The sequence below is a fragment of the Osmerus mordax genome, chromosome 5, assembly GCF_038355195.1.
Source record: "Osmerus mordax isolate fOsmMor3 chromosome 5, fOsmMor3.pri, whole genome shotgun sequence".
Lineage (NCBI taxonomy): Eukaryota > Metazoa > Chordata > Actinopteri > Osmeriformes > Osmeridae > Osmerus > Osmerus mordax.
The window spans coordinates 6430655-6445199 of NC_090054.1; the positions used below are offsets into that span (position 1 = coordinate 6430655).

Below are 14545 nucleotides of genomic sequence, written 5' to 3' on the forward strand. Positions count from 1 at the left end.
GTTTGGTGAGTTTCGGCACTTTTCAGTTATAATTCGCCACATTACAGAGACTTTGCGGACGGCCTGCACATTCTCACGTCTGCTCAAAAGTTTGCGTGACGGCCCGCACATTCTCACGTCAAGTTAATTTTTATACATCACACCGACGCCATGTCCGTGGAAAACAGCGTACGCAAGCTTTTCGTGCGTACGCAACGTTTATACATGAGGCCCCTGGACAGGGGCGTCGTTAGACCCTTTTTTACTGGGGCTCGTGCCACAGTATAAATCTGCTGTGCCCCAGTAAAATCTAAAGGTTGAGTTTTAACAATTTAGCCTACTTTATTAGTCAGTGCATTAATTTAGGTTGATAATCCCGGAAAAAATAAACGCAGTATCCCAATCAACGCTTGTAAAATCAAAGCAGTTTAACCAAAAACACAAACCGATGCATGTCTGCGCGCTCTTCTGAGCTTGCCAAATAGCCACTGCAGCACGCACGTGGGTTAAGCAAGGGGAGTTTCTATAGTCGAGTAGTGCATTGTGCGCAGCACGCTTGGAAGAAAAAAGGGATATGAATAGGGGCCTGTGCCCCAGTAGAGTTTTATGTCAGGAGTGAGGGATGACTATGAGGGAGTCAGGTGGCTGAGCGGTGAGGGAATCGGGCTAGTAATCCGAAGGTTGCCAGTTTGATTCCCGGTCAAGCCAACTGACGCTGTGTCCTTGGGCAAGGCACTTCACCCTACTTGCCTCGGGGGAATGTCCCTGTACTTACTGTAAGTCGCTCTGGATAAGAGCGTCTGCTAAATGACTAAATGTAAATGTAAATGTCTAACAACGTCCCTGCCCCTGGAGCATTTCTAATGTTTACTGGGTATGTATGACGTTCATGAGTGCAGGAAGGTATTATTCACTTTCAACAGAACATATGGCACGATCAACTCAGATAGTAGTTTTTTTCTTTTAGTTGCATATGTATTGCAGTGATGTATTACATTCAAAATGAGAAAAACAACGGAGACACAGTAATGTACTGTTGTTATCTTGTGCAGTACTTATCTTTCAACATAAACTATTGCTACAACAATAGCAGTAACAGCTAAAACAAAAATGCCATGTACATGTCATTAACCGATATACAGAATGGATAAAGCTATCATTGCAATAGGTTTCTGAACTATAGCTCACCTGAGTCATGCATTTACAATGCAAAGATGTAATGTGCACTTGTTAAGACAATAATGCCATACTTATGGGATTATACTTAAATATATTAACTGGCATGTCTGTGTATATAGTTATTATTTCTTAACTTTTTCTTCCTAACTAACAACCATAGATTTTAAAACCACAGTCAGCAATATGTCCTTTGATTAATAATAAATTCCATTAAAATTCAATATGGAAATTCAGTCAAATCAAAAATAATTTATAGGTATTTGACCTAGGAAGACCTAATCAATAGTAGTTCAAGTGCCATACCTTAATATAATCAAACATATACGTTCAAGTACTTTCAAACCTCAAATACTGTTGTTTCATGTAATATTATGTTTGCATATGAACATGGCATACATTTTCTACATTAAAACTGTGTTTAAACTGGGTTTTCTATTGAAGGTATCCTACTGTCTATTGTTGAACTAACCTTTGATTCAATATGAATGAAAACTAGTGTGCAAAATATTGCAGGATTCTCTCTAAAGATAAACATGGCTATGGCCTTTTTTTTGTCTTTTGTGAATATATTAGACTAGAATATACTAGATATATCCTGTTGAGAAATCCTACATCACCCCTAGTGATAATACGCTATAATAGACAGTAATGACCGTGGGATTACTCAAGCTACTTCAGTCCGCCCTCAGTTTCCTGTGTGTAATTGTTTCTATGGTGGAAACTCCATTTGCATGTCCATTTGTAGGAGAAGCAGACCCGTTCTGGTATTCATTCTTCTTTAGTGACACACTACGCTTCTTGTATGTCTGAAACCACACACACACCACACAGGTTCAGGCATGCAAAGGCATCACTGACAAGTCTCCTCTCCTTTGTGATTTGTAAGAGACTTTAGCATTTGCTCACCTCAATATAGAAGTTTGAGAAGAGTATGATTAGAGTGACCATGTAGCCCATCTGGAAGTACAGCCAGCGGATTGGGAACCCACAGGGCCATACTACTGCACAGGCTGTCTGGGATACGGTTAAAAAGAACTGTACCTTGAGGGAAAAACACAATTGGTAGTAAATGAATTGTTTGTTTTACACGCAAGCACACACAAGTATGCATAAATAAGTACCATTGATCCAATGCCTAAAATACCTTAAATGGATAGGGAAGGAAATATTTCCTAGCCAAAGTACATTGTTTGTAAGTCTGTAAGAACATATGTGTGTAAAAATTGAGATTTAGAACCATGAAGAATTGACATCTACAATAGGAAACTGTCAAGAGAAGCAGAACCAAGAATTCCCAAATTCATGTAGTTGTTATAAATGGCAAATATACTTGAAGTTATATTGACATATGTACAGGTTTGTACCACCATGACAATGCATAACAATCGCACCTAATCCCAATTAACACCTAACGTCCACAGATCTACAATTTTATCTTTCAGTACTCTCGTAGTTTGTAATGGTTTCTATTTGAGAAGTAAAACTCACCAGCTGGCCCTGAGTGATGTATCTCTTCCACCAGAGGAATGGCCTCAAGGCCGGAATAGAGGACAGCCCGTAATAGGAATACATCAGGACGTGGATGAAGCTGTTCAGACAGGCACCAAAGTACGCTGGGAATGACAGAGGACACCAGGAGAGTCAGTGACAGTGTCAAAATAATATGTTGCTGGTGATTCTGGAGATGAATGATATTTCGTTCCATACCACCAGTCTATCTAACAACTGCCTTTAAGAAGACATTAAGTTGTATTCAAGATATTAAAAAGTAGTGATGACACCTTGGTAGCACAAACAGCTACTGAGGTGTTTTTTTCCAGTTAGGGGGGGTCAGATGGCTGAGCGGTTAGGGAATCGGGCTATTAATCAGAAGGTTGCCGGTTCGATTCCCAGTAGTGCAAAAAACGTTGTGTCCTTGCGCAAGGCACTTCACCCTACTTGCCTCGGGGGGAATGTCCCTGTACTTACTGTAAGTCGCTCTGGATAAGCGCGTCTGCTAAATGACTAAATGTAAATGTAGTTATCCTGTCAGGCCCTGAGGGTTACATAGAAAATGCTGAAGCTAGGGCTCACAAGAAAGCAATTAAGGCAAGGTGAGAGAATATAAACACCAAACTCTTCAAGACAAACATACTGTGAAATCAAAGAATGCTAAAGCATTGTCTGGAAATACTGTACTGCAGATTTATAACCTACTGGTTTCCATGGTTCTTTTAACCCTCGTGCTGCCTTCGGGTCACATGACCCAAAGGTTCATAACGAACCATCGTTGTGTTTACCCAATTTTACCCAATACAAAAACAAATTAAAATAATTTTCTTTTAACCTTTGCAATGTGGGGGGTCTGAGACAGCCTAGCTGTTAAAAGAAAATGCTTCACTTTGTCTTTGTATGCGGTAAATCTGTCGCAATACGACGGTGGGTCACAATGACTGATGGGTCAGAATGACCCGAAGATAACACAAGGGTTAAATTTATAATAGAGACTACTTTTAAACTTGAGTTTATATTACATTAAAAACCTTTCCAGTCTCAGTGGGTCTGGCTTTAGTGGATCAAAGTTATTCATCTGGTATGGTAAATGGTAAATGGACTGCATTTATATAGCGCTTTTCTACCTTAGCGGCACTCAAAGCGCTTTACAATGTTTGCCTCTTATTCACCCATTCATACTCTCACTCACACATACCGACGGCAGCGAGCTACCATGCAAGGCGCCGGCCTGCCAATCGGGAGCACCTCTGGGTTCAGAGTCTTGCTCAAGGATACTTCGGCACATGACCTAGGAGGAGTCGGGGATCGAACCGCCAACCTTGCGATTAACAGACAACCCTCTCTACCCCCTGAGCCACAGCCGCTGGTATAGCCAGCCACTGTTTGTTTGTGGACTCAGAAGGGGAGTTGTTTTGAAGACCAAGTCTAGCCATCACTGTGGCGTCTAATGGTGCAGTTGGGGTATAAACACTCACAGTGACCACAGGGCACCCAGTTCATAACAAACCACCAGATGTTGAGCATGCTGGCATGGTGGTAGATGTGCAGGAATGTGATCTGATGGTTGTTGTTTCGGAGGATGAAGAAGAAGGTGTCCATGAACTCGATGAGTTTGGAGAAGTAGTACCACCAGAGAACGTTCATGACCTGAAAGTATGAGAAAAAAAGGACACTGAGATACTGCAGCCAAGATTTCAGATTAGCTGAAACACTGTAAATCATTTCAGATTAGCTGAAACACTGTAAATCATTGTTCCCCATAAAAGGTCACATCTCAATATGTATTAAGTAACACTTGTCTGTAACATAACGCTCTTGATGTTTCAGTTAAAATAAATACCACATTTGTAGAAGTTTTAATCACAGGAGAATAGTGAATGAGCGAGTGTCCTTATCGTCCAATGTTGCCCCAGAACATAAAAACAAGTCACCATGATGACAGCACAGATTAAATAGACTGTCTGGCTCAGAGGCTTATATGCCAGGATTTGCAGGTACTGGCTGTCATAAATTGCATCAGTGGAGTTTACAGTGATTTTGTTCTGGAGTTAATAATCTGTAAAGATAAACCAGGACCGCAGTAACAATTTAGTAAAAACTGTATTACAACCGGATTCAAAGAAGTCCAGTTTGAGTACCTTACCTTGTTATCTGCTTCTCCAGCACTGTGTGAGTCTTGGCAGTATACATTGTAGCTACCTTGCCATACAGCAGTCACCAACTGAGGACAAACAAGGTGAATCAGGCAAGGGTGAATCTCTTTCTCCCCCCCCTCCATCCACACACACACACACACACACACACACACACTCACACACTCACAGCCCTACCTCACACTACATATTAGTTACATTAACCTTTACTCCACGAAGCATCATAGTATGACCTTAAATTTACTCAAAGATATTTATTTGATAGTTTTGTCCACTAGAGGCTTAGAGTTTGTAATTTTGAATCAATACTTTTAGGGGCTTGTTTTTGTGTTTGAAGACGTTCCTTCACAATCCTGAATTCCAGTCACAAGTCAATTGTAGCTGTATTACATAGTGATCCTGCATTGTTAATTGTTGTGAAGCACCGTCAGTATTTCATTCCGACCACTGCTGCCGCAATATTTCAATGGAGTCCTTGTTCACACAATCAAATTTGGGAATAAAATAGCTCTGCTTTTATTGGCCATAGCAGATATATAAGGTCCTATCTAATTCACTAAAATGATGTCATATGGTTGATGAGTTCTGTTTGCACCTGGGGAAAAATCATGGTCAAGGTCCCCCATCTTGAATTTGACCCAATCCCCCAATCTGTTGTTTTGATATAAATCAGTGCATACACATTCTGTAAATGTTTGGACCAGGACTGGACATCTTCTGGAACAGGATGTGAAAATGGGGCCTTTCCAGAGCTAATTATTCTGATGACTTAGAGGTATACGGGGGGATTATCCTCTGGTTGTAAAAGCAGGGGGGCCCTGTGCATGGGCAGGACAGGGGAGGATGGGGAGAGTAGGGCCAGGCCAGGCCCTGGCAGATGTGCTCCGCTACTCAACTGTGTAATCCCTTGCAGAGGACAAATCAAACATAACAGTCTCTATGAAAAGTAGTGCACCTGAATACAGCAGAAATCCCATTGTTTTATTATATATATATATTAATCTGTGTTAGGCTTTAACAATAAGTGTTATTCAAGCTGTTTTGTTATTACCAATTTATACTGCTGACAAGTGTAATGGAATTTTAGGATGTATGTTCAATTAATGTGTTTTAAATGTGGTTCATTGATAAGAAACATCAACTTATGTTGTCTGCAGGAAGGGGAGATAATTGAGCTGAGTTTGTAGAAGATTGAGAGGTTGTAAAGTGTTAGCAATTGTTGGGGGATTGTTTATAGTAGGTCAGATGGTTATCTGTATGAACTATTTCTGAGGGTGACCCCACAAAGGACAGTTGACCGTTTTGGATGGTCAACTTCTGGAGTTTTATGACTGCCTGACTTGGAGACTTCCAGTTTAGGTGTTTTATTACCTGGGGGGAAGAAGCTTTGGGACAGTTGGTCTGAAGGACTGTTGTTTAAACTCTGATTGTATGGAATGATTGTATTCTTTTAGGGAGTGAGCCAATGACAGAAGAGACATGGGACAGCTGCATGCCGGTATTATGATTGTGGATGGACCAATGACTTTTGAGAACTGTGTGCTATAAAATGGTCTGTTGGATGTTCTTGGGAGTCCAGGACCATCAGCTGGGTAGTGCTGGTGTCTACTGGATTCTCCGGTTCCATTGTAGAATTCTAGCTGGAGCTGGATGGAATTGTCTTTGAGTTATGTTGGATGGAGCAGTATGGCAATCAGAACTGGTGATACGCTGTTTGGGCGCGTGCTACTTCTGATCCCACCTGATACATGTCCAGATGGTTTTGAGTTATTGTCTTATGTTTGTGTGACGATGTTGGTTTTGTTTGTATCGATTTATTACGTTGGTGTAGATTTTTATTATCTGGGATCTGCAACGTTGATCCCTTCATCCTCTGCCAGGAACCTCGGGGTTACCATGGATGACAAGCTCTCCCTCCCTGCCCACATTGCTGCGGTCTCCCGGTCGTTTAGATTCACCCTCTACAACATCCGGAAGATCAGGATGCTAGTCCTGCTAGCATCCAGCTAGTCCAAGCACTTGTCATATCCAAGTTGGACTACTGCAACTCCCTGCTCGCCGGTCTCCCAGCATGCGCAACCCGCCCTCTCCAGAGGATTCAGAACGCAGCGGCCCGCCTGGTCTTCAATATACCCAGACGCTCCCATGTTACCCCGCTCCTCATCTCCCTCTACTGGCTACCCATCATGGCACTTATCAGATTCAAGACCCTGGTACTGACCTTCCGAGCAGTGAACGGGACTGCTCCCAACTACATCAAGTCTCTCCTCCAGCCTTACACCACCACCCGCCACCTACGGTCGTCTTCTGACAACTGTCTGGTGGTCCCACCTCTCAAGAGCGCCCGCTCCCAACCCAAGCTCTTCTCCTGTCTGGCCCCCCAATGGTGGAATCAACTCCCCACCACCATCAGAGACACCGACTGTCTCCCCACCTTCAAGAAAAGGCTTAAGACGCACTTGTTCTGGGAGTACAACGGTACTTATGATGATATGCTGGACCTGATGTTAGCTTCCTCCAGGAACACAATGACTCTTACTGAGGGATTTGTTGCTCTTGTTGGTTAGCTGTAACTGATTTAACTTCTTGTACTCGCTGTGAATTATATTATATTATTGTTGCTTGCTTTTTTCTACAGGTACACTCTTGCACTTTTGAGGTTCATGTTGTTTAATTTGTAACTTGTTTAACTACATGCTCTTATGGCTCTCCCCATTAGCACTTAGTTGCTTTTCACAATGTATGCTTCATGTTTGGCTACTCGCAATGTTTTGGGGCTATCTCGTTGTTATGATCAGTGACCTATGCTCTTTTGTAAAGCTCTCTCTTGGAAGTTGCTTTGGATAAAAGCGTCTGCTAAATGAATAAATGTAAATGTATACGTCATACTTCAAATAAACATTAACTTAGTACTTCACTCAACTTCAGCTAAACAATTGATTCGCTTAAAAACTTGTGACTGTTTTAATCCATTGTCTTTTCAGTTTCTCAACTACTACAAAATTGGGAGATGTCAGGGATGTAAATTCTGGCTTAAACAATGCTGATTCGAGACATTTGTAAAGACTCAAACCAAGGGCGTATCTATCCCTATTTTGGGGGGGCTAGATACGCCAGAGGACACCAGGAGATTTTAAAGATTTTAACCCTTGTGTTATCTTCGGGTCATTCTGACCCATCAGTCATTGTGACCCACCGTCGTATTGTGACAACTTTACCGCATACAAAAACAAAGTGAAGCATTTTCTTTTAACCATCGGGCTGTCTCAGACCCCCCACATTGCGAAGGTTAAAAGAAAATGCTATGTATTTGTTTTTGTATTGGGTAAAATTGGGTAAACACAACGATGGTTCATTGTGAACCTTTGGGTCATGTGACCCGAAGGCAGCACAAGGGGTAATCTAAATTTGTTAATTTATCTTCCTAAAACCCACTAGAGGACACTATTTAAAAGGATATTTTCCAAAATGTCTTCTGGGGGAACATGCCCCCAGACCCCCCTAGTTTTGCTGGGTCACAGGAAACATAATAGGTTTTATCTAGGGGCTTAGCCCCCCCAAAAGTGGGAACCTAGATTCGCCCCTGACTCAAACCCTGCCTGCATGTCCAGCAAATAAATAGTTTCTAGTTAGCCTAAGAGCAAGAACATTCTCATTCCTATTAACTAACCAAGTTGTGTAGAGAAACAAAGATCTATGTTTAAATAAAATGACGGCCTTATATTAATGCTAGCCTGTATTTACTGCAAGAAATACAATCTGGCCAGCCAGAACACATTCTTTATTCTTCAATTTTTCAAATGCCCCATTAAGGACACAATGAAGCTAATCTTTCATATTACAAGCTGGTTTCCATGTGCTCTGGACAGGTGACAAACGATGGCTTTGTACTTTGATTTAAGGCAAACAAGAGTTTACTTTGTGGCAAGGGCACACAGGTCAGAGAATCACGCCGAGAAAGCACAGCCAATCCAATGAAAGGTTACACAATACAGTTGTGAGGAGATGAGTCCATTTAGTCACAGATTGGAAATGAGTCAACATTATATACATCCTGGGACTTCAGAAGAAGAAAATATCCTGTCAATGAATAGCTATCCCATTCAGAAGTACCTGCTACATGATTACTAATGATTGTAAAAAGAAAAGTATAGATCAGGCATTTATTTTTTACACCTGCATTACTGTAATGCCATCAACAGACTACCCCTCCACCACACCCAACCACCTAGTAGAAAACAGATGGATCCTTAAAATATACAACTAATGCACTGCAGTCAAAAGGTTGAGACAAATACAATAGAAAGCATTAAATAAACCATTTTAAAAATGTAAACTACTATCTGATATCTAAAACTATTTTAATAGCAAGAACAACAATAGAGATCAAATGCTCTCGCCTGCTGATTACAGTGCAAAAAGTATGAGGGATTTGACAGTTGACACAATGATTCTGTTAGACTGCAGCTGTTCCCTACCCACTCCCCAATAGCATTGTGTATCTACCAGGCTGGTTTTCGGTGCAAGACGCCAGAAGTCACTGCTGGTTGGTGTCTAATCTGACAAAGATTATCCCATTCCTCATAGAATTATACAGCACAATAAACAAATCTGCTGATGTATCTTTGCATCATCACTTTTCTATCAATCAAGTCATGGCCAGCACATGGTATTTTCAGCACACGGTATTTTTACAGTGTCTCACACTGATCCAGGATCAGGGTCCAGCCTGATCGGTTAAAAACTTTGAGCATTGGCTTGGGTCTGTCTGCGGTGTACTTGAGTCTGCCTTGGGTATGCCTGCCTGCAGAGTTTGATTTTTGGGGACCATTATTGATTCCATTGTGCTTTGCCTTTACAGCATTTGCACAAAGTAATTGAAAAATAAGATTTTGGCTCAGGCAAGTCTGATCAGATGAAAACAAAGAAGAAAGAATGAATTATGATGATGTTGTTTCGAACCTCATAGAACATGTAGAAGGAGAGGACTGTGAGTCCCAGATTGTAGACCACCATGACGCCCCTGCAGGAGAATGGCTGCCTGTGGCTCATGAATTTGGGCCCCATCCACACGATCAGCAGGTACATGACAGTCAGTGCAAAGGTTGGAGTATAGTTGTCCAGTAACAACCATCCCCGCACCCTCTCATCTGAAAAAAGACAGAGAGAAAGAGAGTGAGTGGGAAACAGAGAAAGAGAAAGAGCACAGTGGAATATAGATGGATAATTCCCTTGACTTTTTCACACATATTTACAGTAGCTCCTTTCATAGAAGGCAGTAGGTCTACTAGACAGAGAGGAATATCCAGTGGCCACATTGCAGGTATGTTTTGGATATCATACGTTACAGAGACAAGGAGAAGCAGCGGGGTGTTTGCTAAACTCCTAGAAAGGTTGTGTTAGAATCAGAGAGGTGCAAAAAGTACCGGAGCATTCCACTGCACAGGCATATGTAACCTGAGGCTGCTGTGAAGCAAGTTGATGCTTCACTGAAGATAAATATATATGTATATAGTTATTTTGTATAAAATATACATATATATGATATATGTAGGGATAATATGTATGTAGGGATTGTAGCTCCATATATACAGTATACAGTTAGGTCCATAAGTATTTGGACATTGACACAATTTTCATCATTTTGGCTCTGTATACCACCACAATGGATTTGAAATGAAACAATCAAGATGTGCTTTAAGTGCAGACTTTCAGCTTTAATTTCAGGGTATTTACATCCAAATCAGGTGAACGGTGTAGGAATTACAATACATTTTATATGTGCCCCCCCCCTTTTTAAGGGACCAAAAGTAATTGGACAATTGGCTGCTCAGCTGTTCCATGGCCAGGTGTATGTTATTCCCTCATAAAGGGAGTTCGTTATTTCATTGACAAGGAGCAGATAAAAGGTCTAGAGTTAATTTCAAGTATGGTATTTGTGTTTGGAATCTGTTGCTGTCAACTCTCAATATGAAGTCCAAAGAGCTGTCACCATCAGTGAAGCAAGCCATCGTTAGGCTGAAAAATCAAAACAAACCTATCAGAGAGATAGCAAAAACATTAGGTGTGGCCAAATCAACTGTTTGGTACATTCTTAAAAAGAAAGAACGCACTGGTGAGCTCAGCAACACCAAAAGACCCGGAAGACCACGGAAAACAACTGTGGTGGATGACAGAAGAATTCTTTCCCTGGTGAAGAAAAACCCCTTCACAACAGTTGGCCAGATCAAGAACACTCTCCAGGAGGTAGGCGTATCTGTGTCAAAGTCAACAATTAAGAGAAGACTTCACCAGAGTAAACACAGAGGGTTCACCACAAGATGTAAACCATTGGTGAGTCTCAAAAACAGGAAGACCAGATTAGAGTTTGCCAAAAAACATCTAAAAGAGCCTGTACAGTTCTGGAACAACATCCTATGGACAGATGAGACCAAGATCAACTTGTACCAGAATGATGGGAAGAGAAGAGTATGGAGAAGGGAAGGAACTGCTCATGATCCAAAGCATACCACTTCATCAGTGAAGCATGGTGGAGGTAGTGTTATGGCGTGGGCATGTATGGCTGCCAATGGAACTGGTTCCCTTGTATTTATCGATGATGTGACTGCTGACAAAAGCAGTAGGATGAATTCTGAAGTGTTTCGGGCAATATTATCTGCTCAGATTCAGCCAAATGCTTCAGAACTCATAGGAGGGCGCTTCACAGTGCGGATGGACAATGACCCGAAGCATACTGCGAAAGCAACCAAAGAGTTTTTTAAGGCAAAGAAGTGGAATGTTCTGCAATGGCCAAGTCAATCACCTGACCTAAATCCAATTGAGCATGCATTTCACTTGCTAAAGACAAAACTGAAGGGAAAATGCCCCAAGAACAAGCAGGAACTGAAGACAGTTGCAGTAGAGGCCTGGCAGAGCATCACCAGGGACGAAACCCAGCGTCTGGTGATGTCTATGGGTTCCAGACTTCAGGCTGTCATTGACTGCAAAGGATTTGCAACCAAGTATTAAGTGACAATTAGATTTATGATTATGTTAGTTTGTCCAATTATTTTTGGTCCCTTAAAAAGGGGGGGGCCACATATAAAATGTGTTGTAATTCCTACACCGTTCAACTGATTTGGATGTAAATACCCTGAAATTAAAGCTGAAAGTCTGCACTTAAAGCACATCTTGATTGTTTCATTTCAAATCCATTGTGGTGGTATACAGAGCCAAATTGATGAAAATGGTGTCAATGTCCAAATACTTATGGACCTAACTGTATGTATATATATACATACGCTGTAGCTCCATATATATATATATATATATATATATATATATGCATACACAATCCCTACAAACGTAGATTCAGATACACTGTATGGCCACACATTAGCATATGGCTAATGGTAGATTTAGACATAATATGCACCTGTGTGCCATAACCTTAACTAAAGAAGACATAACAGTAATTTTACAGTGCAGGATACTTTACAGTACAACAATGAACTTAAAAGATAGATCATCATTCATATACATACCCCTGGGACCCATCCATGAGTCTATATACGTATTTACTTTATGATTGATTGTCTCCATCTCTGACCTGAGCAGACAAATGAGAGGTTTGAGAATCCGAAGAGACAAATTGCTTTATATGTCAAGTACTTTGAACCTTGTCACAGAAATATGAGGTCATTTGATATCACTTATCTATTTATATGATGTCATCTGATATCAGCATAGACCTTATTAATTAGGAATGCTAACAGTAGCAATGGACGTACAGCAGTCAACACAAAAAGCTTTGAAAATTTTTTTAAAGCCTTCTTGCAACTCGTTACCACAATGGTCCAGAGTTCAACTGTAATACTGCTGAAAATATATGGTGCAGCACAGATATGGTAAATCACTACAGTGCCACATCTTTAGTATGATGGAGACTGTCAGTTTAAGAATGTTTACAATATATGTAGGCTAGGCCTATGTCCATTTTAACACATGCACAGACTAGAGACAAGTTAAAGGGAAATTCAAGCTCAATCAAAGCTATGACGTCATGCTGATCACTGATTTAGCTAATCCAAAGATCTTTCTATGTATGTATCTATCTGTCTGTCTATATATATGTATACATACATACATGTATACATACATACATACATACATACATACATACATACATACATACATACATACATACATACATACATACATACATACATACATACATACATACATACATACATACATACATACATACATACATACATACGTCATTCCATCCATGAAGGGACCAACGGGAACAGGTGAGAATGGCATCACAACCGATCAGATTTCACAAAATCATACTGAACTCAAATGAATTAACATTTTAGTGGCATGACTGACTGCCCATCGAAAGTGGGCCATATGTTCCCGGGTTGATGATTAACAAAAAATATAGGTTCAAGTCTAGCGTTTGTAAAGGTACAGGTTCAGGGAAAACGATTCAGGTGAGGATCAACTCTTTGACATTGAAACGGCGAAAAGTTACTGGTGGGTGAGGTGAGACAAAAAACTCCACAATGCAACTAGGGCAAGCCGGCCTTGGTGCACTATAGGCTACCCGGACTGACGAGTCCATAATAGACTTTTGGCTTAACTTTTTCAAGCAATTATCAACGTTAGGTTCGCTTTCCTCATCCGAAAAGTTACAGTGTAGTACTACACTGTAACTAGATTATGCCAGACCCTAGACCATTCACACGCTTCTTTCCTGAAATACGTATTGCATGAAAGAAGCGTGTGAATGGTCTTGGGTCTGGCATAATCTAGTGTGTTGTTCATCGTTATTATTGAGTTCGGCTATATTATGATGAAAAGTGGGAGTTCAATGGTCGACTTTTATTTCAAATTAATTTGTATGATAACCAAGAAATGTTATCACAGTTCTTAAAAAATTAGAGCATAAACATTACAATCATTCGCATCATAGAGGTCACCCGACTCAGCATCCTACTTTGCTGTGCGCTTTTTGGCTACACAAGCGCGGCATTATAAATAAAAATACAAACCGAAGCCCAAGTCGTGTAATCATACAAACCTTTGAGAAACGTCAATAGTGAAAACATAAAGCATAATGTTCTTCATAATAACATCAGAAATATATCATTAAAATCGGTGCCTACCTTTAGAGGATGCGTAACCTTGGCTGCCCGTTTCCAGCACTAATGTGTAGCCTAGAATGTCGGTGGAAATTGTGGGAGGAACGTTGGCATATTCCCTGCATGCGCGGTTAAAGTGACCCAACAGAGGTCTGAATCAAAAATTACCCCATGGCCATTATGCACAAAGTCTAATGTAGCCTCTTACTTTACAGTATAGCCAACAACATTCTCCTATTTGAACGGTCCAGGTTTCTTTTCTTTTTTTTAAGATTCGTGCCCATTGTCAACCTATACTTAAAATAAAATAAAAAACATTTCTGAGATTAAGATCCTAATTGTAAAGACCGATTGAACCCTCTGAATTATAATTATTATGTCCATCACTATTCCAGTTTGTGTAGCCAAATAAAAACACAACAATGAATTACGTTTTTGAATAAAGCACTTTATGTAGGCGTATCTAAGGGGAGCATGAAGAAAATGGGAACTCTTCTTTTAATAGAGAAATACATTATAAAATGTACCGTTGATCCATTTAGATGACGTCATGTTTCAATGATCGATTTCATGTTTCAAATGGTGCTAGTTTCCTGAACCTATAGTAGCCTA

The 14545-nt window shown here is 40.6% G+C and overlaps 1 protein-coding gene across 1 annotated transcript; it reads right to left on the bottom strand.

Moving 5' to 3' along the window:
* Positions 1 to 1832: 1832 nt before the first annotated feature.
* elovl5 (ELOVL fatty acid elongase 5) lies at positions 1833 to 12386 on the bottom strand. The gene is made up of 7 exons (XM_067235617.1): positions 12329 to 12386; positions 9768 to 9955; positions 4796 to 4873; positions 4128 to 4299; positions 2647 to 2771; positions 2065 to 2199; positions 1833 to 1964 (listed from the first exon to the last, which is right to left on the bottom strand). The coding sequence occupies exons 1-7, from the start codon at positions 12384 to 12386 to the stop codon at positions 1833 to 1835; spliced, it is 888 nt and encodes a 295-aa protein (XP_067091718.1).
* Positions 12387 to 14545: the final 2159 nt, after the last annotated feature.